General features: G+C 43.5%; 1 protein-coding gene across 1 annotated transcript; it reads right to left on the minus strand.

Moving 5' to 3' along the window:
* Window positions 1-2,981: 2,981 nt before the first annotated feature.
* LOC147903869 (pentatricopeptide repeat-containing protein At2g13600-like) lies at window positions 2,982-5,236 on the minus strand. The gene is made up of 2 exons (XM_087372881.1): window positions 5,115-5,236; window positions 2,982-5,011 (listed from the first exon to the last, which is right to left on the minus strand). The coding sequence occupies exon 2, from the start codon at window positions 4,935-4,937 to the stop codon at window positions 3,072-3,074; it is 1,866 nt and encodes a 621-aa protein (XP_087229007.1). The 5' UTR covers window positions 4,938-5,011; window positions 5,115-5,236; the 3' UTR covers window positions 2,982-3,071.
* Between the last annotated feature and the right edge of the window lie 21,454 nt (window positions 5,237-26,690).

A 26,690-nucleotide genomic window follows, 5' to 3' on the forward strand; every position in this document is an offset into this window, starting at 1 on the left:
TGGGGTTTCAAGGCACCTTTAGGGCTTCAAAGCACTATCCCATAGAGTAAGAGGCATGAGCTCGAGCACCCTCTCATCTGAAAAGGGCATGCACGCATCTGTTGGAAATCAATGCTATGATCCCAAAGTCTCAGTGGGAGGGGTTGAATAGACCTCGAATCCCCCACACTAGGATGGGCAATTTCTAGGACCGGAGTGCCCCTCAGAATCTAATTTTTGCAGAGGTCCCTTGCTTCCTACCATTCCAGACAGTATAGAGTGGGGCTTGGATGTTGATATGCCACTAGACTTGCTCAAGAGGCAGAAGATTAAGTTATCGGGCTGCTTGGGCAAGGACTAGAGCATTGGTCGAATTCTAGTTTCATCAAGACAAAAGGGGGCACGGTGGCATCTTTGGTTATGGGAAGGCCGGCCCCTTCGAGAGAGACCAAAATCCCAATGAGTGGTTCTCGTTTCTTGGACAAGTAGGACACTCGGATAGAGTAGAGGACGTGCCTTTCTTCTCGTACACGACACACATTAGTAGGCATCCACTATTAGAGCTAGCAATGTGGAATCCCTGGAGAGAGCATCATTGGATTGAGCAACAGGTTTCACAGGAGGTCATCTCCAAATTTTGGTCATAACTATGAACTAGCCGGGTAGTAGGCATAGAAAGATCTACTTCTTCTAGATGGTGGTGCATGGAGGTTTTCCCATCGATGCATGACTGGAGTAGATGTGAGTAGATTGTAGATGCCTCAACAAATCTACTTTTGGATGGTGGTGCATGGAGGTTTGCCGATTGGTCCATGGCCGAAGCAAATGCGAGTAGATGGTAGATGCCACTATTACAAAGATCTCGAAATGATCCCACATTGTCTTTGGGGTTATTCTACAACATAAAGGATTTGGATGGGTGCCCTCCAAATAGTCACTGAGATGCAGAGGTCACCGCCGCAAGCTGAGCCTTCTAGAAATGTGACCACCTGTCAACGAGCACTCAAGATCTTGATGTCCTGCACTCCTAAATGGTGTGCAAGTTATAGATGTCATGCCACATGGCAACTAGGGCTACCCATTGCAAAACTGTAGTGGGCAACCCAGATGTTCCAACGGTGATGTTGGACACTGTCTCCCATACACTATCCTGTGGCAATGGCGAACCTTGGTTGTTAGCCCCTGTTTTAAAGATTCCCTAGGGTTTTCTAGAAAAGGACTTGTTGAACAACTAGTTTTTCTTCCTTTATCAACAACCCTTGGTTGACTCATTTACATGGTTGCTTTTTTTCAAGCACAAAGCTTATTTTCTCTATGGAGAAAAAAACGATGGATCTAAACCTCAAGCTTGGATAGAAATATGTGCGCTTGCATGTACTGCAACAGAGGTTTGAACTATTTGCTAGACTTTGAGAATTCAAGAAAGGGCAAATAGTGAAGTTGTTCAATCAAATGTCTTTGATTTGAATATGGGGGAGGATGTCTCCAAATCATTTTTTTGGGTTCTACAAACAATGGGAGCAAGGTACGATAAGAGATGTTGCAACTGGTACGATAAGAGATGTTGCAACTGTTTTGCTTAGCAAGTCATGACATTGCATTGATTATGCAGAGAGTTCTCTTTGCCAGAGACATAGTTTTACAATGTAGCAAAAAGGAAGAATCGCACCATTGTTGACTGTGCAAGGAGCATGATGTAGACTAAGGACATACCTGAAAAGTATTAAGAAGCAGCAGTTTGCATAATGGTTTATCTTTCAAAAAACTAGCCCCCTACAACAGTTGCACAATGATTTATCTATCAAACTGGCCCCCTGGAAATGCTATAGAGTGGGCATATGGAAAATGTGATCAACTACCTATGCACATGTGCCAAAAGACAAAAGAGCTAGCTTGATACCAAACCAGAGAATTATTATTTGTGCATACGCATTGGTTTTCTTGGTGGGGACGCCCACAGAGACTAGAAATTAGTCCAGAGATTTATGTTGCATGCAAAGGCTAACAATTAATGGGTGCAATGGCTATGCACTTTGATTAATTGTTGTAGGTACAAGAGGGGGGTAAATTGCCCTACCTTTAAGGGGCTAAGGCTGACTATCAAGGGGAGATCACAACAGCATAGTTTGCAAGCCTCTACAGCTGCCAATTAATTTTGGCATGTAATTAGTTATGGATAGGCAAATGACACCTGGCACTTGCATGAGAGGGGAGCTGATCTCCCTTGTAATTTGAAACTGCTCACGTTTTGTAATCAGCCTGTGAGCTGCAGATCTGAATTTCTGTAAACTCTTTTTATCTGTAGAATAAAGACCTCTCGGGGGGGCCTAGCCTCTTGGTTTTGGGCACTAGTCTGTGTGTGTGTGTGTGTGAGAGAGAGAGAGGCTGAAGAAAAGTCGTCATCTGATTTCCCACGGATGAAATTTTAAATGGTCGATGGTCCTCTCGTTTCAGAACTTGGAGGCACTCAATGCTACACTCACAGCATTTTGGCCACCACTTCAAGTTCCTGCAAAGGGATCAGCCTCACATGCCATGTGAGCCAATAGTGGTTACGAGAGCTTTGGAAAAGTGTTGGGATCAGAGTGGTATGCCGGTCTTCTGAAGTCGCCCTTGAAGAGTCTGCATGCCAGAGCCCATAGTCAGCCAGAGTGGAAGAGGTATACACATATTATGTCAACGAGAGCTATTACACTATAGCAAGAGTACTCACAAATCCCAGCATTCATGAGGATCTACATGCTCGCAGGCGTCATGCACGAGTTGCCACGTACTCATCAGACTGTGAGAGTTGTTGATGTCGTTCTCAAGGCAAGTAAGTTCCAACATAATCCATTGCCAGACTTGCCATGTCCCATATGTCAATTGATTTGCCACAACATCGTCATTGTCATTAACCTACCCACTGTGCAGTCAACCCAGGCCAATGGGGGCATGAAGAAGAAGGGCAATGTGCAGCTAATTTCTATGATGACAACTCAAACCTGCCATTTGTCTGTCCTACATCATGCTTTCACCTTCATCCCTCAACCTCCATTATATATCTGTGAGGATGTTCCACGTAGCCGGCAATTTTTCATGAATTGATGCATTCACCTCAGTATAGAGCACGTTTTTGCAGCACTTCTGTTCAAAGCTTTTCTCCCCTTTTGTGCATCATCTCTTCTACCAGCCTCAGCACAGATATTTGAGAGCATTACGTAAGTTGCAGCATTCTCTGGATCTAACTTGAAAGTGTGACTTGCAATACGTATTCCTCGTTCCACATTACCATGAATTCTGCATCCACCAAGCAAAGACAGCCACATGGCAGCATCCTTTTTGAATGGTGTAGACTTTATCAATTCCTCTGCATCATCCAGGTGTCCAGCTCGACCAAGAAGATCAACCAGGCACACATAATGCTCCAAATCATATGTTATTCCATGGTCTTCATTCATGGAGACAAAATAATGCCTCCCATCCTCAACCTGTCCTGTATGGCTGCATGCAGTGAGAACACTCTGGAAGGTGATCTGGTCTGGCTTGATTCCTTCGCGCTGCATCTCATGAAAAAGATCCAGGGCCTCCTTGCCATGCCCATTCTTGGCACATGATGCAATCAGGGTAGTCCAAGAAATGGTATTTCCCTGTGGGATACTTGCAAACGTTCTCCTTGCATTTTGCAGATTCCCACACTTGCCATACAAATTGATAAGGGCATTTGCAAGAGAGACCTGTCCCTGGTATCCATTCTCAACAATGGCCGCATGGATCTCCTTCCCCTCTTTTAAATCTGCTATGCTACTGCATGCATCTAGCGTGCATAGAAAGGTTACTTGGTCAGGCTTGATGCCACTGTCCTGCATCTGGCGATAAAAAACCAGGGCCTCCTTTCCATGCCCATTCAGGGTGCATGAGGCGATCATTGCACTCCATGAAACCACATTCCGGATGGGCATTCCAGCAAACACACTCCTTGCCTTTTGGAGACTTCCACACTTACCATACATATTGATGAGGGCATTCCCCACAGCCATGTGCCCATCATATTTGTGGTCTACAATGGTAGCATGGACCTTGCACCCTTCTTCTAAGGCTGCTACGCTGGCACATGCATCAAGAGCACAAAGTAAGGTAATTTGATCAGGCTCAATCCCATCGTGCTGCATCCAGTGAAAAAGTTCCAGTGCCTCCTTGCCATGTCCATTCCAGCCACAAGATGTAATCATTGCATTCCAAGAAATCACATCTCGTAGAGGCATACGGTCAAACACAGAACTTGCATCTTCAAGACTCCCACACTTGCCGTACATGTTAATGAGGGCGTTCGCCACATCAAGCCATCCCTCGTATCCACTTTCAACGATGGCAGCATGAATTTCCTTTCCCTTTACTATGACTCCGAGGCTGGCACAAGCATCGACAGCACAAATAAAGGTGATATGGTTGGGCTTGAAATTATTAGCCACCATCCGATTGAAATAATCAAGGGCCTCCGTGCCACAGCCATTCTTGGCATAAGCGTTGATAAGGATCGTCCATGAATACAAATTTGGATTGGGCAAATTGTAAAATACAGCTCGTGCATCTTCCAAGCACCCACAATTGCCATACATCTGGACAAGCCAGTTACCTAGCACTATGTGGCCGTCATGACCGTAGCGTCTAATGTGAGCATGCACAAGCCTACCATCAGACAAGGCCCTCAACTTATCACAACGCCTCACCAGAGAGACCAAGGTAGCACAGCTAGTTCGTTCGTCCAGCGGTTGATCCAGCCCCAAGGTCTCATCCAAGATTGTGGCACTGCAGTGGTTGAACGATGTTTGCTGCTGGCCAGAAGCGGTGCCGCTTACGAGTTTCGGAGAAATTTCTTTGAAAGTCTTTGAGGAGTTGTGGGTTGCCCGGCCGGCAAGATCAGTGAGGAACTGATCAGCAAGATGTGCACAAGAGGGCGAACAGTTCTGAGGGTTCATAACCGTCCATGTTAAACAAGAATTCAACTGCCCAAAAGTGTTGCAAGACGCAGAAGTGCATCTTGGGTTTTTGCCTGTGAAGAACCTTGCGAATGAAGGACTATCACTTGATAAAACAGGAAGAATGGGAGCATGTGAAGAGACACAGAGGAAAAAGGCCATGGCAAAACCACCTACTTGAGTGATTGAGGAAATCGCTCCATGTATCTAAATGCTGCCCTTCACAAAGCAAATACAAAGTACAACCTCAACATTTGAGATTTAGCCCTCTTTTGCCTGCAATAGTCCCGGCCTCGTTGCCGGATGTTTGTGTTCATATAGATACTACACACTGGGTATATGTATATTCGAGATCACATTTACTCTTTTTCTTCTCGATGCTATAATCTCATCCTTTTGCAATTTGAATTGATGACAAATTCTCATGTTTGTCCCGTAGAGCATTCTTTTACAGCAGGCAGCCAAGGGGCAAGCTTGAGGATTCTAAGCTTTGCTTGAGCCACGTGTCATAAAAAATGTTGCCAACAACGTTTAGACCAAGCAGCTAAAACGAGTGGGTGGGTTTGTGCCGGTCCTGAGTTCAGGCCCTACAAGATTCTACCCTGGTATGGGGGCGCTATTGGCACTTTCAGTTTCAGTACAATGCAAAAAAAAAAAACATACAAAAGGTTAATTCGTGAGACTATTGATTAAAAGTAAGTGATTTTGCTTGCTCTTCCGTTTCTAAATAAGTAGATGTGCTCTCTCAACTAGTTTGGTTATTCAACAAACAAGTTGAACGATGTTCAAGTGGCCTGAGCCTTGAAATAGAAAGAAGAAAAAAACGAGGAAAGGTGGAGATCACATGCCCACAACCAATCACAAAATCCAATTTAAAAAAAACAAACAAAAAATTTGATTTTTAGCTTTCTCAAGACAAACCGGTCACTTTACCCTACCCCCCTTAGGACAAGCCCAACAAAAGGAGGACGATCGTTTGCAAATTATCTGACTAGAGAAGAAGTTTCTCTGGTTTCCGTCTCTTGTTTTCCATGTTACTTCTTTCCACCATAATTTTCTCCAAAGAGAAAGGCAAAGATGAAGGTCCTTGATTCTATCATCTTTTAGGTCATTGGGCGCTATGGTCGTACAACATCAAATGTTATGTTGCCGAACTGACCAAAGTACTTCTTGAAGTCATCCTCTATAACAGTGGAGGCTAAACCTCCGCGCGTGCAAAAGTTATGGTCTTCTTGTTTTTTTCTTTCTCTACAATCCTGCCATGCTCCTTCAATGTTTTGTTGTGCGTCCCCTTCACGATAATTTTCAAGTCTCTGTGCGCATTCAACTGCATGTTGTAAATGATGCTCTTACATCTCACGACCACTAGTCACCAACTCATGCTTTCTTATCTCAGTGTAAACTTTATGTTGTTGTGGGTGATGTGACAAAAAAATTGGCCTTTGGGCTGTTAAAGCCGTTTTTACCTCACTTGCGAATGGTGGAAGAACAACTTGCAAAAGGCGGCTACTCTATCCAACTAGAACCTCCCGATCACCATTGGGCTTCATGATTTACCAAGGGCACCATAGAAAGTAAACAACTTTTGAGAGCATTAGATGCACGCCGTATAGTTCTATGGAAAGAACATGGCATAGGTGTTTGCTCGTGGAGCAACGTAAGGTTTTAGCATGATGCAATTGATAGAGTTAATATTACTTTCAGACTGCTTTGTTGCTACTCATTTAAGGGAAGCTTCTATAAAGTTTGTTTCAAGAATCTCTCCCCACATCACTTGTCTTGCCAAACTTTTATTTCAATCAACCCAATAGCATCTTGAGCACTCGTATACAGTGGCTTGCCTTTAGATTGAACCGGTGTGCCCTCATGACCACTAGACACATCAACCGCATTACCACTAGACACATCAGCCCAATCTGCACCCTTCTTAGGGGTGAGGGGGACCTTCATTGTCGTGGACAAGGAGAACTTTGTAAGAAGCTCCTTGTCTTTGCAAGGGGCCAATCATTGCCATTCAATGAAATTGAATCCCCCCATTTCCATTTGATGAATATTCTAGATGGACTGGTGACATGTGCAACTAATAGTTCACGTATGAAGTATTCATAAAAACTACAATAACAATATGTGGTTCAAGAATAATAAATACCGTGTTTTAATATCGCTTCTTTTTTTAATGTAATTTTCCATGTTTCCAGAAAGTGGGAGATCTATGTGGCTAGTTCATTGTAGATATTGACTTCTTCAATTGCAATACGAATACAACTCTTAACGTGCAGGTAATATGCTAGTATCTATCATATATTCATGAGACATATCCTTGATGCTAATATTCTTGATGCTCTAAAACTCAATGTCCAAGGAAGGACCCATTCCCTCAAATTATAACTCTTTGGGGAAGGAAGCATGCCGTGTCCTCACTCACACTATATGTGGTAATAATATTTATATTATATATTATTATACCAATATTTTCATTGCTTATTCTTTGTCATCTTTTCTTTTTGCATAATTTGAATTCATTTGGTTTTGTGAGTTAAAGTCCTCACAAGAAGCGTATGCTAATGTCTTCCAAGTAGATGCCTTCTTACCTCCACCTTAGTATTGTGTACTTGCTTCATAACCAAGTATTTTCCTCCTGCAATTTTTTTCTTCACAATTTTCGAACAAGCAAAGATTTAATTGAATAACAATTCTAATAACGCATACAATAGCTATGTTATTCTTCTTTTTCTCTAAATTTATATTAGTTCGTTCTAAATCTGCAAAAATAATTACTAGACCTGCATCTTGCACTATACTCCCACCTAGATATCATGAGGATGCAAAGGATTATCAAGAGGCTATAAAGAGGATGTTCGGCAAATTAGAGCCCTCACCAACAACCTGGATCTTTCTAGATACAATATTGAAATATTGGAATAACAATTGCTCGCAGCGCATCAATAAGCTACAATTTTGTGCATCATGTGAAAAATGCAAGCTTTGGACTGGGAAAAGCATGAAACTTATGCATTCTACAAATTTGGTTCAATAAGACTTAGTGCCTCCTTATTGCTTCTCAAATGTCCCACTACTCGTACACGTGGAGAAGTCTCATGGACAACTAGCAGCATGCATGCTTTGCATGTCATGCATATCACACCCATTTTGGAAACTACACTCTATTCCATATGAGGTTGAGTATGTACAATCCGTTCTTCATGCAAACGTCTTCCACATGCAAATGCTGTTGGTATTCGAGTTGAGTCTAAATACAATAGAAAGTGATGTGGTTGTTGGCAACAGGACAATTAACATCGAGATATTAGTAGATAATCCTCTAATCTATTGGTATCAACAAGAGAGGTTTTGCTAGAACGCTGAAGATTTCTTATTTACCCAATAGAGACATCTTATCTTTGAACCTCACCTCAAACTTGTTCATAAGTGACACAAGACAATGCTCAAAAGGCCTCATCCAAGGCTAGGAATCAATGTTATCTCATCGGATGCTATTACAAAATAAATAGAAAAGCACTTTGTTGATTCTCCATTCGAGAAATGGCTAGTGCTCACAAGAGAAACTATTTGTCAATATTGGAGCACATTAACCACATGCTTAGTAAGTCACAATTTTCCAAGCTGGCAACTAGAGAGGTTGGGACAATTGTGATATGCATTCTATCCATTTAATATCATTCTACAAGTTTTCTTCATAGATTTGTTTTGAATTGTAGCTGTTCCAACAATTCAAAACAAAAGGCGATAGAAACAATAAACAAACAAGAGAATGCTTCAAAGAAGCAGATAAAAGAGAGAACAATTTTCTTTAGCGATAAATAAATAAAAAGAGCCAACATGGAGGGAGTGCTACTGAGTAATTACATCTACATATGTGATTCACATGAGCAGTATCACCTACTCATGGCTAGGCTGAGCAAGATCTTGACAGAGAGACTAGGAGAGACCAAAAGGAAGTAATAACCTTGTAGATGGCCTCATAAAGCATAGTATACAAAGACTATCCAATGTAGATTCACACAAGAGCACAAACAATTTTGGACAAATACTCCAAGGACTAGCCATCTTTTGTATAACAATCCTACATTTTGGATTCAACATTGATCTTGAGGAGCTCACTGAAGTAGAAAGGCGATTGCAATAGTTTCAAGAAGCATATGATTTGTGACAAGGCGAATGTCCAATAAAATTGAAAATAATAGAATGTAAAACCCTATCCAAATAAATACTTATTTTCTTATATTTATTTTCCCATAGAATTGCATTGTCCTTCTCTCATACTTTATTTCACTGTATGTGTAGCTACTACAAAGACAAATCCCAATGACTATAGCAGCAATTGTAGTTTTGTATTGAATTTTATTTACCACATTACTTGTCTAGACAATGGAAATTAATTTGTTGGGCAGACTATAAACATCAAAAACATATAAAACAACACAAGACTAACCCACTGACCAAAATGGATGATGATGTGCACATGTATGTTTCATGTGAAGAGCTCTTTGAGATGGAGATGCCAGCATCGACTTCAGACAAAATTTAGGTGAATAGCTTAGAGCAACAATATATTGCACAACTAGGAACAACTTCGACTTCAAAGGGTTACAATAGCATAAAGGAAACCCTATGAGTTCTAGAAAATATTACTACTGGAACCTCACCTCATTCTATATTGCAATAATCCATTTTAATTCATTCATGCTACATTTTCTTTCAAATTTCACCATAACCACTATTCCATGTGCATACGGGTTGGATTTTTTCTTTTCTTTGAGCTTTCATTAGATACAAATGTATTTCCTTTCGTAGCTTAGATTTTTGCCTTCTTCAATGGTGTCTTGAAATTATATTTTATTTGTCTCAATGTACTTGTAACTAATAGGCAAGGTTTCAATCATGTATTTGTCTCAATGTACTTGTAGATAATAGGCAAGGTTTTGATGGTAGGGTTAGCATAGCATTGAAACGGATGATGGGCATTGATATTGGAGGAAAAGTTCCTCCTCTAAATCCATCTCCAACCTTCACTGAACTAACACACGAAGTGACGCCTCCCTTCATGTATGGATTCTATACGGATGATCATCATGAAAAAGAGTTCTAGAATCCTAATCAACCCAGATGAGAGCCTAGATCTACCTTTGTTCCATTGTGGGTTGAACTCCTTGACCTCCCTTTTTCTCTAGTAAATCAAGCTCCTAAATCAAGCTCCTAATCTTTGTAGAAGCTTAGGACAGGTCATTGATGTAGAGAAAGAATAGTTTATCAATCCTAGAGGACATCTTCAAACAAGTATGTGTCAGGCTTGATGTTGCTGAAGAACTCCCAGACACCCTAGTAATTGTCAATAGGATTGGGAGTATTTTCATGGAACAACCTTTGGTTTATAAGAACCTACCTAATTCCTGTTTTTTGTGTGGGTTGTCTACTTATACAGTAAAAAGTTGTCCCTTGAAAAGAAACAAGCCTGAATAACCTTGTGAACAACCCCAGCAATAGGCTAGTCAAGTGCCCCCAAGTCCAAGTGGACTGTAAAAGGAAAACAAAAAAGAGAAGAAGAGTGCAGAAATAGAAATTGGCAATGTCTTAGACAAGGGGGCAGAGTAGGTGAAGATTTCTAAGGCTCACGTAGTGAAGGACAAGGTCACTTTCCCCTTGGCTCTACCAACAATGCATATGAAGCACTGATAGATCAAGAAACTGAGCAATGGATTCAGGATGCTAAGATGAAAGAGGATGAGGTTAAGCCTAGATGGTCCAAGGAGTTTGAAGTTGATGTCAACCAACAAGATGCTAGCATGAGTGACTTTGAGGTAGGGGATTCAGAGGAGGAACTCCCTTTGGTTCAAAAACAAGAATAGATATTGAAGCCCCCTCTAAAATCTCAAACCATTGTTCAAATTAAGAGAAGAATCTCTCAGATCAAGAGTGCCCCTCCCAAAAGCCCTGCCCCAAGCCAAAATAGGGGAAAAGTAAGAATGGTAAGTAGCCCTTACTCATTCCTCACTTTCAAGGTATGTGGATTGATAGACCCATGGAGAGGTCAGAAGCTAGCCAACTGGTTGAGCGGAAATTCTCTTCTTGTTGCAACTTGCGTCTACTGTGGGGCTGCTCTCTACATCCTTCTTGGCCTAGGGAGCTTCCTCATTGTCTTCTCCACCCCGGCTGCTCTCTACCCCATCCTTCCTAGCCTTGAAGCTCTCTCGCATTTCTTGCATCACCTTTCTAGTTTTTGCATTCTCCCTTTTTAGCTCTCCATCATCTAGTCCTTTTCAATGTGCAATGCGCTCTGCATGTTGCAGAGCCGTTTGTAAAGTCCCTCCTTTTTGGCTCTTTGATCTTCAAGATCCTTTTGCATCTTTTTTAGCTCCTTGTCTACCATGTCCCCATCATTTCTCACTTCTTCGAGCCTATCTCAGAGCTCCTTCATGCACTTCTCTACTTCTTCTCTTCTATGCCTTTCCATGTCGACCACTTTTGTAGCAGCCTCAGCTTGCTCTTGTGCCTACAAGGCCCTCACTTGTGGCCTTGTCTTCTGCACCTTCCCTGAGACTTTTGTCAAGTTGTGTTGCCTTTGCTGCATTGGTGACTTTCTCTTGTAGAAAAGTCAACTTCTGAGACATCTGCTTATTGTATTGCTCAAAAATCCCTTTGAGGATAGATGCCATCAGGTGCATTGCAACTCCAGTGGACTTAGATGAAAATTGGGATTTGCCATCCATGCAATTCTTCAAGTTGGTTAACATGCTCTTGGAGATTGCCCTTGAGATAGATACATCATGTCCTTTCAGTTGCTCTACTGCTGCTTGAATCTGTCAAAACTTGCAGGGTCCTCTCGTATCAAGAAATAAGTGAATGGTCTTCTTAGCACAGCACATCTTGGAGGTTTTTTGGCAAGCTCAAAATCTTCACTCCACCATCTTTACTAATCTGAGCATTAGGGTATACATCTAGAATATCATGTCTCTTCCACTGCTTCTTGAAAAAGTGTGTTGAAAACTGCCTCCAGAAATTCATAAAGCATTTTCAATTATGCTTTCATTGATGGTAATCTTCTGACCTTGACATACTAGCTGCCCCTCCTTCACATTCACCTCCTGTACCAACCTGGTGAAGTTTTGGAGAGCATCCAAATTGGGCTTTTGAAGAGCGAGAGAGGAGCTCCCATATGTTACGATTTCAAGATCAGGGGAGGAGGGGCGCTCGCACTATGCTATAGAGGGGGAGGAAAGATTGCCTGAGGAGCTCTGTGTAGGGTCCATTATGAGAGGGGATAGAAGTTGCAAGAAGAGTGCAAGGGAGATAGAAATGGTTGAGAGGGATAGAAGATGAAACAATGAATGAAATGGAATCATTAATTGCAAAGCATTCCAAAGTCTTTTGGGTATGCCATAGATTCGCAATAGGTGGATCGGTGTATAGAGTTTTGGGGCTAGATTTCATAATGGGCTCTTAGTTGTGTCTGCACTGCACTGTACTTAGATAGGGAGAGAGTTCATTGAGCCTGATCTTCTCATTCTTTGATCTCATGTTAGTTGTCTAATCAAAATCTTTCATCTCACATTAGTTGTCTAATCGAAATCTTTCTTCTCACATTAGTTAACTAATCAAAATCTAGAATATACTATCTAGAATATCCTATCTCTTTCACTGCTTCTCGAAAAAGTGTGCTTGCAAACTGCCTTCAAAAATTCCTAAAGCATTTCCAATCACACTTTCATTGATGGTTATCTTCTGATCTTGATGGACTAGTTGCCCCTCCTTCATGTTCACCTCCTTCGCGTTCACCTCTTGTACCAACCAAGTGAAGTATTGGAGAGCATCCAAATTGGGCTTTGGAAGAGCAAGAGAGGAGCTCCCATATGTCATGATTTCAAGATCAGGGGAGGAGGGTGTGCTGCAGAGGGGAGGAAAGATTGTGTGAGGAGCTCCCGAACCATGTAGGGTCCATTACAAGAGGGTATAGAAGTTGTAGGAAGAGTGCAAGGGAGATAGAAATGGTCGAGAGGGATAGAAGATGAAATAGTGAAGGAAATAGAATAATAGAGGCGTAGTCCAATTACAAGGGAGAAAGAAATGGTCGAGCGGGATAGAAGATGAAACAGTGAAGGATATGGAATAGTGGAGGCTTGAGTTTGTAGTCTGATTGAGTCTGATTGCAAGGGAGAATGAAACGGTCAAGAGGGATAGCTGGTAGCAGTTAAAATTACCAGCCCACCGCTCAACCACCACCAGGCTTAAGCATGCATGATCACTATGAGTGCAAAAAAATTTACCAGTCACCGTGCTCACATGCTCAATAGAGTACTAGCATGCATGGTAATGAGTGATTATAGCCACGTCTATCGTGGCTACGATTCCACCGGGATAGTAGTTAAAATTGCCAGCCACCACCACTAGGCTTAAGCATGCATGATCACTATGAGTGCACTAATAATTACCAGTCACTAGGCTTGCATGCTCAATAGAGAACTAGAGTGCATAGTAATGAGTGATTAGAGCTTCATGATTTACCTTTGTGGAAATTACTACCTGGTGGTGGTGGCCATGACTGTCGTGGCTAAGATTCCACCAAGCTAGCAGTTAATTACAAGCCAGTGGAGTTGCCTGCTCACCCACCACATAGCGCCTTCTTCATGATTACCAGCCCATCTGGGGTGGCGCCTAAGATTCCACCGTGGTGGCCTGCAATTTATATGGATGGAACCCTGGTCTCCAGCCACTATGGTGGCTTGAACTTTATAAAATATATAAGATTGATGGCATTTGGCATTTTACTATGCTACTCTCATCTGCCCCTACTCTGCTACTTTGGTCCACACACTCTACTACTTTTCTCCACACCCCTCCTCTAGCTCTTTTCTACCCTTGCTCTACTTTACTCCACGCTCCCTCCTCCAACTCTCATTACTCATCTGCTCCCCTGCTCATCTGCTACTAACCCACTCATCTTCACCATCCCTACTACCACCCTCCCTCGATGCTCTGTGATCTCGATGTTATCTACCTTCTCATATAAGGTGATTGTGTTGCACTCACCTGGAGTAGAAATGCTAGCACTAGTGGAGACCATTCATTCCCACAATTAATTCCCCACACATCTGTATGTCATCACCTTAGATGACGTGCTCACAGAGGGCCTCTTTATGGCTGTGTTATATGAGTTCCCCTTAGATGTCACGACAAAGGCATAGTGCTTGGAAAGCATCCATAGGGAGTCAAGGAGTCACACATTGGTTGCAAGCTAGAGTGAGAGAAGGGAGCAGATGGATCCAACCACCAACAAAAGCTATGGTGTAATTGTATACAAATATGAAATAAATATATTGCTTATTTTGACCACAATTTGTGTACTCGCTCTTTAATATCTTGCTTATTTTGACCACAATTTTTGTACTCACATGACGTTGGGGAAAGTGGGAACATGGTGAAAGAGGGGGGAGAGAAGGGAGGGGCAAGGGGAGGGGTGGAGTGGTAGCAAGGGTGGGGGGAGGTGGGATGGGGGGTATGGGGGAGGGCAACAGGTGTGGGCGAGGCAAGTAGGGGGAGGGCAATGGTAGGGGAGGGCAATGAGGGTGGGGGGGGGGGTTGGAGGGGTTAGGGCAAGGGTAGGGGGCACGATGAAACCCTAAACGTAATTAAAACAGATGTCAACATGATGGGCCTATATAAAACGTTTAAAAAAACCCTAACTCTCATTATGACTTGGCCAGCACTAGGACGTTTTTTCAAATTCTGAAATCCTATGCTTCCACATGGCACAATATACACCCTTAGATTTTTTAAATTTTGAAAGCCCAAAAGCTTTGAAAGCTTTTGAAAAGCTGCGTAAAATTACATAAAATTAAACTCTAGCTCCCATTCAACCCCTTCCTAATCCCTCCCTTAACCCCCCCCTCTTTTCTTAATCCCATTTTAATCTTTACTTGGCCAACTTGCATTTTCTTGGTTCCCACATTGAAAAGTTTGCCTTTGTCTTGGCCCTCTTTCTTCACCTCTTCTCTAAGCCTTGGCTTTATGTCTTTTGTGCCTCCCTCGTTTAGGTTGAGTTGTGGCGGCATGGGAATGGTCTAGCTTTATAATGTCATCAATGCCTTTATGTAAACCTGGGCATGCTAAGTGACCTCACCATCATTAAATGATTGTAATCTTGCAAAGGCAAAAATTGTAACTACAACTGCTCGAAGATGTGTGAAGATGATTACCTTGATGGTTTGAACATCTTTGATCGTTGGATTGTGTATAGCTTTTCTGCTTGAATTTTTCATCTTTAGGAAATCGCACATATGCTAACCAACATATCCAAACATGCAGAACATGAGGAATGCATATTGAGTAATCATGATTGTTTTTCAGATTCCAACATTCCAGCAAAGAAATAGGCGACTTCTCGTCGAGCTGTGGACGTCACAAAGGATACTCCACGTAAGTAGAATGTATGGTCATTTCAATTCTGAAATGTTTCTGCACTGTCTGTTGCTCTGGTCCGCATTAATGCGCTACACCTCCAACACTGGAGGTGACTATGCGAAACGGGGGGATGGCACGTTCCCCTATGATATATAAATTTTGGAGAGACATGTGCCGGCTCTCCACCATACATTACGTATGGTTTTTTTTTTTTAACACCTCATCTTGAGCACGCACACTTCTTTGCACATTCTGTTTCCGCAAGGGAACATTACATTTGCTTGGTTCGACCAACATACTAATCATGTCTGCAACACTTCTGTTTTCGAGATGTTTGCAGCCTCCAAACGAGTGTCTTCTCCTAAAGGTACGCACAACAAAATGTATTTGCTTGATTCAAGTTATTTTATCAATTCTTTCACCTTCTAAAGATAGAGGTTCAGTCCATTTTGTTTTTCCTGTTGCGTTTAGACAAAACCACGTGAGTGAAATTGTAGCAAAGTTTCGGACGGTTTTTATTATTAATCCCTGTAGGTGTTTAAACCCGAACATAAGACATCGATTCATGTCACGATGTAGAAATGACCACCGGAAACTCCTTCGAACATGACCATTCATCAACGCTCAGACCAGCCAGAGGTCGAGCTATTCAACTTGATATAACATCAAGAAAGATGTCCTTGAGGCCAGCTACGTCATCGTGGTTGACCATCGCAGATAGATACAAGCAATGGGTTAGTAATTGCGCGGCTATTTTCTCTAGCCTTTAAATATGCGGTGTCTATGGCATAACCACGCTACTGTCTGCAAACCAAAGGATCGTTTCTTCACAAGGCATAGGCATCTCGAGCCACAGCGCTGCACTCGAAAACATGATACTTTTGGATGCCTACGAGAATATGGGCATGCAAGTGACTTACTGGAAATGCCAAAGCTGCACACGAGATGCCCAGCGGAGCAGATACATTGTGCGGTTGATGCCACAATACTCTCGGCAGTTGCTTAAAACAAACCACCTCCACACGCAACTGCTAAGCATCATAGATGTATCCATTTCAGTTACCATGACTGCAAATGCGATTGCTCATGGCACACTCGATCGAAGGTCACTTCTAGACAATCCTCTAATATCTTGGCGAAACGTCCCACTAAGCTCGGCTCAACAAATCGTGACGAACGAGCTATCAGGTGTGCTCGCATACAACATCAAGAACAATCCAATATTGCGCAAGTACAATTCTTTAGCAGAGCATGCGGACATCAAGATGGGTATGTGCATCTTGAGTCCTCAAACCATTGCAGGTATCTTGGAACTACACGATGAGATAGCTCCCTTCGAGTTAATGTCAATAGCGGAATCTCAGCCTGAGCTCCTGCTTTTGCAAAACATGGTGGACCCTGCGAACCGTCGCGCCTTTGATGCAAGGGACAAGCATGAGTTTGCCTCCATACAGCTACGGGGTACAGAACTGCTTTCAGAGAGGGTCGCTTCATTCCACGTCGATGGAGTAGCAGCAGCTAGCAGTGCGTGCGTTGACATAACCATGGAGTCAGCACTGTTCCCCTTCTTGTTCCCTTTCGGACGGGGCTACTATGATGGCTGCATACAGTTTAGCAACTATGTGAAAATGAGAATATGCACCTTATTCTCTATCTACACGCTCTACAAGCCGTACCCTGCCACGACCGATGAAGATGCAATGAGACACGTGCTTCGCTACAGCATGCCATCAACAATGCCGGGGTCCCCATCGTGGCATCGACGGCAACTGAACGACCTCATAACGATGGTCGATGCTTGGGGCCTCCCAGATTTCTTTCTGACATTCACTGCAAACGAGGTCACCGATACACGGTGGCAAGAAATTAATGTGATCGAGAGCATCGCAACACATTATAATGCGCAATTCACTTGGAAGGACTGTCCTATTGAATGCATGGCACTTTTCCACGCACGCTTCCACATGTTCATGCGCAAGCATTTGCTTTCATCCGCCGACGGTCTGCTTGACCGAATACAACACCATGTCGTTCGTTATGAGATACAAAACAGGGGCTCCCTACATGCCCATGTCATATTGTGGGTCCACCATGATGACCGTCAGCGAATTGCAAATGAGATTGCGGCTTACATCCCCAGGGACGAGGCCCTGGATCCTCGAAACACAAGGCTGCGAGAACTAGTTCTCAGGAAGCAGTTGCACGTATGCAGGAAAGCGTGCTACGTCGGACCGTCACACCACAGTTGCAAGCACGGCTTCCCTTTCGCAACACAGCCAAAATATGAACCCATCCTCGACCCTTTGACGCAACGTTGGTTGTATTACCGGCCAGGACATGAGCACCGAAACGTCGTCCCTTACCACCCTTCCCTGTTACTGTTGTGGGGTGCACACATGAACATACAGCGGGTGACAAACTCTTCAATCTCTCACTACCTCCTCAAGTACGCGATGAAATCTGAACCAATGGGCAAACTGAACATCCGTTCAAAAGACGCCTCGCATTTGGGGTTGCAACATCTCGACGAAGTAAAGCTGAAACTCATCGCCGCGAGCCTCCTATCAAAACCAACCTCTCCAATAGAGGCCGCGCTAAACTGCATGTAGATACCAACAATCACAAGGAGCGAGACTGTTCACTATGTCAACTCCTCCCCACCATCTCTAAGACAACGCATCGTCTCGCGAAACAACAACGTCACCCTGCACCCGGTCGACATATACTGCGGGAGACCGAGTGCCATCGAGGATAGCACGTTCTACGATTACCATAGGCAATATGTGATTCGAAAGCCTAAGGAAACGCAACGTGGAACGGTCGGTCTTGACCTCTTAGGCAACAGGATCGCAAAATGTGAGCGAGTAGTCAGATTCACTGACTACCACCCTGGACATCAACCAGAGGGGTACTTCTACAACGTGCTCTTGCAAAAACTCAGCTTCAGGAATGAAACGGAGCTCATATCACCTGCCAACACAACTGGATCCTATTTGTCGAATGCCAAATGCGCGGCCTCATATTGAGCAACGAGGACCTCGAGATGTATGTGACTTGATACACGCAAAGGAACTTGCTAGCGACTGACCACACGGACCAGTTGATCAATATGATATTGCAAAAGGTTGCGATCATCCGAGACTGCCCGATGGAAGCGCCTAACATCGACCAGCAAACCGTCGAAGGGCCAACACGTGCGAGGATCTTGGAAAAAATGGCCGAGTTTTGCACCGTCACCAATGCCGCATTGACAGTAGAACAACAAAGAGTCTTCGAAAGCCTAGCTTCAACAAGCTCGGGGCTACACGTTGTCTGTGGAACACCAGGTAGCGGCAAAAGCTTCTTGATACGGTACTATGTTTCGCATTTGGTAGCGCAAAACAAAACGGCAATACTCTGTGCATCAACAGGGGTGGCTGCGACGCGACTGAGCGGGATTGCAACCACTGTACACTACCAATTCAAGATCCCTGTGCGCAGCAGTTAGTACCCATTGAACATCCATGAGACGGATGAGCGACACCTCGCAATCAAGGAAGCCAATGCGATCATCATTGATGAGATGTCCATGACTTTCGATCTCGTGGTAAGACAAATCATCAATGTGACTAATGGCACATTGCATGAGCCATTCAGACACAAAATGCTCATAATTTTTGGTGACCTGGCGCAATTACCGCCAGTCTGCAAACACCGCGAGGATCTCTGCGAGCCGTGCCACATCACGTCCTCCGCGCACTGGGCTCAAGCGAAAATGTACCACATGCAATTCTCGGTGCGACATGCACGAGACATGCCGTTCCTGGCATTCTTGCATACCATAAGACTCAGGACGCCCACAACTGATGAGATTTCCGACTATTTGGGGCAGTGCATTGTCGACAAGGAAGGTCCATGCCACTTCATCGATGCCGAAACAACCATCATTTGCATGCACAGAGTCGATGTCGCTACCTTCAATGATGAGCTTGTGGAGAAATTCAACACTCCCGAGATGATTGTGCATGTTCAAATACACAGTAACGCCACGAGCGAACCAGCTCTCAAAGAATGGTTGGAGGACAAAAGCTTCAATGAGATAGGAAAAATTTGCGTGGGGGCGAAGGCAATGATAACGAAAAACATCGACCTCGCAATAGGTGCCGCAAATGGAGCAATGTGCAAAATCAAGAGCATCAATGCAACTAGCAGGGGGGAAATCAACGGTATCACTGTCGTCGTGGACACAACAGCGGCCGTGCTCACATTACGACGCTCGAAGCATCAACGAAAGGCAATAAATGGAAAATGGTTCCACAAGTCCACATTTCCACTAACCCTAGCATACGCTATCACGGGACACAAATCCCAAGGTGCAACCATATCCAACAAAGCGCTGCTCATATTTCGAGGAGTGTTTGCCCCTGGCCTAGCATACGTGATGTTGTCCAGAGTGACTGAGAGAACGAGGCTGCGCATACTACATTGCCCACATCCAGACATATTCAGACCAATTCCATAAGAGTTCTCACAGCCGACAACACAACCACGCGCATAAAGGTATTCACTACCAGAGATTGAAAAAGGCAGAGGCAAGTCATGAATATGTTACGTCAAACATGCGTGCAAGGAAAATGGTTTTAATATCTTGTCTGTTGTCGAGAACAGGTGCAGAGAATCAAAAAGCTCGGGACATTGCAGCATAAGACATGGACGCAGACAAGGTAAATTCCACCAGCATGAAAGAATCTTTTTTTCTTGAAGATTTAAAAAGACGGCTCATTTGAAAAGACGGTGTAATAAGTCGTGCCTGCAAGCAGCTATTTGAGCTATACAAAAGCAACGCGAAGGCAACAAAGCCTCCACCAGCAAAGAGGAGGTTCTTCCTAACCACAAAGCAATTCCGGCTAGCAAACAATGCAGGAGAACGTCCGGGAGCTTACATCAACGGCTTCAACACATATGCGGAACTACGCGACTTCATTGACAACTGCAATAGGCGTTTGCCAGCTAAAAGAGAGCCGGGAGGCTTGAGATTCGCAAATGGTGCATAATGCTTCCGAAAATTAAAAAAAACCGCAACAATTGAGAAAAAGAATTAACGAGTTGCAAGAACAACAAACTCATCATGGATTGCACTTCTCCTGCAGGACTCCTCAAAGAGATCCTTGTCGAGCTTGACATTGAGTTCGATGAGACCGATAGGATGATGGAAAGCTTGGAGGGGCAGAAGCTACTAGACACGAAGACGAAAGGGATCACAGCATATGCGTGCGAGCTGCTGCATTACGGGTACAATGTATCCTTGGAGTTGCTAAGGGACACGACGTGCGATCAAGCAACGGCTATACTCGAACAATTCATGGAACAGTTTGGAGGGACGCACGACGCGACGCACCCGGTGACGACAATGGAGAAGCTTACGTATATTTTCGACAGGGACTTATACGAGGAGCGCTTCGGTATTGGAAACGATCCTTTCACTCAAACAGAGAAAACCCAGGGCAAGTAAATAAATGCATTCTATTATGGACCTCAAACGGAAAAAAAAATACCGAAAACCTCGATGACTAACGTAATTGTCAATGTTTACGCAGGTACGACATTGAAAGACGCGAGCCTCGAGATGAAGGAGGAGCCTCCATTGAAGCGCCCGCGCAAGGGAATCGCGCGAGCCTCATCGTCTACTGCATCACGTGCAAGCCCAACAACAGAAAATACATAGGGAGCACGATGGACCTGCCGCGGAGGATCAAACAGCACAATAAAAAACCACCGGCAAAAATGAAAGAGGACTTGCAGTGTTACAAGCCCTTCGAAGAAAATTTCGAAATCAAAGTTTTGGAAACAACAGACACTGTAGACAAAGCACGAACTTTAGAGCAGTACTACATAAAAAGCCACAACACAGTAGGTCCATTAGGTTACAACACGCTCGAGGGCCATCCGGCTAGAGCGCGGAAGTACTATTTCCTAAAGCGTAGGAACATAATTTGACCCAAAAAATAAACATTTGTGCCTTCGAAAAAAGGGATCCATTGAAGTTGCAAATGGTGCTGGAACTTTTGTCGTACATGCAATGCAGCTTTGGGTTTGGATTTTTCCTGTCACAGTTGCATGCTTCTGGCTCAATTTGGTTTTGATTTATTATTTATACATTTCTAAAATACATCTCCCCGTCGTTCACTCGAAGTGGAATGACAATAGATTTGCTTACAGTGCAAAGAATAGGAATTAGTCTTCGAAAAAAAGAAAAACTACATTTTACTGTCGACATGAATGACATCAAGTGCAAGCAGGACTGGATGATAACGAAATCTCTAGAAAAGGTTGCATGCAATTGAACATCAATCTTCTGCATCATTTCTGACAACGTCACTCATGTGAACCTCAACAAGATAGCAAAAGAGAGAAGTATTCATCAAGAGCCCAGCTGGCCAAGCACTCTAGCTCAATGGCAAGAGTGAAAAACACTGCTAGACCCACTAGACGCCGCCTCCACCCTTCCTCCTCTAGCTCCACCATCTCCATGGCATCTGCACACACGAACCTATTCGGGTCTAGCACTTGGTGCCTCCCCCGACTCTCGTGAGCCCTCCCCCAACTCTCGTGAGGTCTCCCACGACTCTTGTGAGCCCTCCCCCAACTCTCCTGAGCATGAGCCTTCCCCTCAGCCTCACAGCCTCAGCCTTTCCCTCAGCCTCAGCCTCCCTCAGCCTTCCCCTTAGCCTCAGCCTCACTGACCCTCAGCCTTCCCCTCCCCATGAGAGCCCTCTCCTGATCGAACAAAATGTGTTCGTCGATAACCTCCCGGACATAGAGAGGCTTCCTAAGGGCCAACAGACTGCCACAGGAAGAGCACCATCTTCCCTCTCCCAATGATACAACCAAACATAGAGATGATCCCTATGCCCACAAAGAGGGTAAAGCAGACACCGAGGAAGCCCCATCCCAAAGAAGGACAAAGCTCAAGACATCTTCGACAGGAGGAGTTGAAGGAGGATCAATGCAGACAAGAGCAATGGAGAAATTCAAGGTAGACAGGAGGCCGTGGGATCATGTTCAGGTACCTGTAAAGCCTCCACCGAGAGTCAGGAAACCATACAAAGCAAGGCCAAGAGCGCGGGCCCTAAGGGAGATCAGGCAAATGTAGAAGACCATTGACAACCTGATCCCATGTGCTCCCTTCTAATGTGTGGTACGAGAGATAGCATAGGGATACAAGGACGATGTGCGATTCAACACAGGAGCTATGGGGGCACTCGAAGAGGCTGCGGAGCAAGTGACCACCGCTTTGTTCGAGGACGCCAACTTGTGTGCCATCCCTGCAAAGCGCGTCACGGTCATGGACAAGGACATGGCTCTTGTGAAGTGGCTACAGAGTGACCCAAGTTTGAAGCCCTAGATTCTCTTGTAGCCCACTCTTAGGATTTAGACCACCCCCTTCCCTTGAAAGCACTATCTTGTATCTAAGGCCCAAGGGTCGATCCTTTTTAATAAAATATATCGACATTCTTTACACTATCGTATTGTTGTGTATTTTTCATTTCTATGACTGCAGTAACTTATCATTTTAATGTAAGTTTTAAATTCTACCAAATCCTAAAGGAATTTCACCATCGCGCAAAAGGGTAAAGTGTCTGGCATGTTACCAAGACCCCAGAAATCCCAAAACCCACCACGGCATGAATTTGGGCATTCTAGACTTTCCAAAATGCCCAAATTCACGCCGTGGTGGGTTTTGGGCATTTTGGGGTCCTGGCAATGTGCCAAACACTTTTCCCTTCTATGCAATAGTGAAATTTCTTCAAGATTGGCAGAAGTGAACTTTCAATACCCAAAATTGGTGAAAATGATACTAAATTGGCTAGAAATGTATTAAATTAACACAATTAAAATGATGGAGAAAATATATCATCAACGACTTAAAGAAAATACAATGGAATTCATGATGAGCAATGATAACTTAAAACAAATAATAAAGACATGTAGTCATGTATCCATTTAAATATATGTTTATATATACAAAAGGCCTCACAGGCTATCTTTCTTCTTGGCTAGTTTGAGTACATCGAGAATAGGGGTCTTTGAATCCCCTAGTGGATTCCTAGATATAAATCTAGCCGCAACAGCACTAACATCCTCCTCTCCTATTGCCAAAGACATAGCCATTGTCGTCAATGCCCTGCCATGAATGTTCGATCCAAAGGCATTGATAGCAACCAGGCGATGTACCAAAATGACTTTGTCGGCATTCCAAGTAATGTTGGAGTATCCGATAGCATGCGACAAAGCCTTGCACTTCAGCGGCTCCGAAGGACCTCCAGGAGAAATTTTGCTATGAAAGACCATGATATGCTCTATGACTTTGCTAAGGTAATGGGCCAAAGAATAATCTCATCCAAATGCGCTGCGAACATTACCCCATTGAGATCAGAATTTATCAAGCTCAAACGCATCCTGCAACAATTCAACAAACATTAGAAGATTGACTAAACAAATTATATTGAAAGAATATCAAAATAAAAAATATTGTTCGAACTTACCACTACAGTGTCGTCGGCTTCTATCCCTTCCTCATTTGCAATGTTGATGGAACTTGGTGTTGTGTGATGTTCCATTTGGGAGGTGGATGCTTTCTCTTGACTTGTGTTGGAGGTGGAAGCTTCTGCATGAGAGGGTTGTGCATCGTATACGGACATATCTGCATCCCTAATTGAAACCAGCATCGTTAAGAGAAAGTCTTCCATTGTCTGGTCTTCGGTACCTAAAACCCCAGGATCTTTGACACCTGTGTCAACATCGAACCCCCATAGGACTCCAAGTGCCTCATTATCTCATAGTCCAAAAAGAATCTCTATGTCATGGAGGAATACATACTCTTCTCCATCGATGATGAGGGGGGACAAGGACCATAATTCAGAGTCTGGTCCAGTGGTCTCCGATGCAGACTCTTGCTCTACTAGGGGCTCTTGAAGTAGTCTCAATGCTTGAGCTACTTCCATTTACTCTGTTGGATCATCAAGACTCTATTCCATGTAGATGTCCAAGTCTAGTCTAGGGACAACTAGATCAGCAGTTTTACTAGAGGGGGTGCTAGACGATGAGACTTCTTCCTCTAAATTTCCTTCTTGGAGAAGGAAGATGAATGTCATCTCCCATGAAAGGAATTTGGTGCTTGTATTTCCTGTGATCCCCGCATCTAGGATGTCTTGAACTTTGACTGTCCTAAACCCTTCATCTGTAAGGTTGTCACAAAAGCAGGCCAAGCGCTTTACAAACTTGGGTTCCTCTACAAATAGATACTTTATGTAATCTATGGGAACCCATCTCTTTGAAGAGTGGTCAAGTGTATAGGCAAATTTGAGAAATTATCTTGCATGTAAAGGATGAGATTTGAGAAGTCATCCTTGGCTCACATATATGTGCCTAGGACATCTAAAGTCCTAGCAAATACTAAAAGTAGCTCTTCCTCATGATCTGCAAATGCAATTCATGAGATGAAGTCATGGAACACAGTTCTAGCTGAATCCATGGCAAATAGCAGTTGATGGAGGGAGTAACTTTTGAGGATGGGAGTTTCTATGGCTCTCTAAATGTGAAAGTGAGAATGTGATCTAAAAAGGGCTCTTAACCCTTAATATATATCAAAACCCTTAAAATTAAAATTAATCATAAAATCCCCAAATTTTTTGAAAAACATTTACCATGAACTGAAAGGAGAAAACATTAAAAGAAATAACATTTTAAGTTAATTGTCCATCATCTTTTGAAGCAATAACTAGAATTTGATAGACAAAAAATTAAATGCTGCACTAGTCAAACACATTGTTAGCAATCCTCAAAGTTGCAGGAGGAATGAAATTGGCACTATGCATGCACTTCTCCACATGGTGGCTAATCTTACCACCATTTAAGGTAAAGTAGAAGGACTCTGACATGCCGTCCTTCATGACCAATAGGTGTTCTCGCACATCCCTTAGAGTCCATTGCAATGTGACATTCACATTCTTGACATCTCCCTCTTCAACATCAATAGACAAACTTACCCCCATATTGTCTTCATCATTAGAGTTCAGGGGAAGACACCTACCATTTGTTTTCTTCCAGCGCCTGCACTGAAAAGCTAAATACAACATTTGGTGTGACAAATGGTATCTAATAACTACATTTTCTTTACATGCATGACATTGAAACACATCACCCTTTTGGTCACCTGACCTGGTTCCCCAATTCATCCCAAGTAAATCTTCAAGAGCATTTTCATCTACACGCTTGCAGGACCACATAGTTTTTGTTCTATGCATATGTATATTCTGAAATAAAGAAGCAAAAATGTGCAGAGGCATAAACCAAGATAACCTTGCCCATTTGGTTCCAAATGTAAACTTCATGGCCATGCCCACATCCTTTGCAATCTTGTCCTTGTACGATTGCAATGTCCTTGAGTCCACATTGCTGCAATCCATGTCTTGAAGTTGTGGTGGTGCAATGGTTTGTAGACACGGCCATAGCTTGATGATGTCATTGGAGTGATGTATGTTGCATTATACCATTCATTTGCCAGGAGGCCAACTTCTCCTTGACATGCATTTGCTTACCTAAATCCTCATGAATCGCAATGAACTTGCCTATGAATGATTCAACTATTTCCCAGAAAACATCTGCCACCATGAATAAGAGCTCTTAGAAACCAAACAAAATTTCCAAATGGGCTCATTACACTTATAGGTGAAAAAGGTACATAGATAGGAAGGCTCATAGTGTGATGGTATCCTAGATTGATTGAATGATGGAGGAAGCCACATATCTTTTCCCATGTAAACATGTTGCACTTTTGCGAGCCATCCTTTCTTCCCAAACTTGAAATTCAAGATGCGCCCCTTCCACTCATGCAAGATGTCACCTCTCTTGCTCTTGGGAAGCTTATGTGGACCTTTGGCCAATTCTTTCATTGCTATCTAGTCATTTAAGCTGTAGGTGCAAGGGATCCACTCATCCAATGCATTTCTAGCATTATGGAAGACATAAGAGGTCATAGCATTGCGTGGTCTTGTAGACTTTCTCCTCACCATGCTTACAGAGGTTGTTGTTTTGCAACAACAAGAATGGGACTCCTACACAAGGCAATGCAGCTCCAACAGAGGCACAAAAGAGGGAGAAGGAGAGGGACAGAGTAGTAGGAATAGAGGCACAAGAGAGGGAGAAGGAGAGGGATAGAGCAGCTCCAATAGAGGCACAAAAGAGGGAGAAGGAGAGGGACAGAGTAATAGCAACAACAAAGGCACGAGAGAGGGACAGGGAGAAGGAGATGGACAGAGCAACAGCAAAAGAGGCACAAGAGAGGGAGAAGGAGAG

The sequence above is a fragment of the Dipteris shenzhenensis genome, chromosome 3 (genome assembly GCF_047967505.1).
Source record: "Dipteris shenzhenensis isolate YYH24624 ecotype China chromosome 3, Dip_SZ_1.0, whole genome shotgun sequence".
In the NCBI taxonomy this organism is placed as follows: domain Eukaryota; kingdom Viridiplantae; phylum Streptophyta; class Polypodiopsida; order Gleicheniales; family Dipteridaceae; genus Dipteris; species Dipteris shenzhenensis.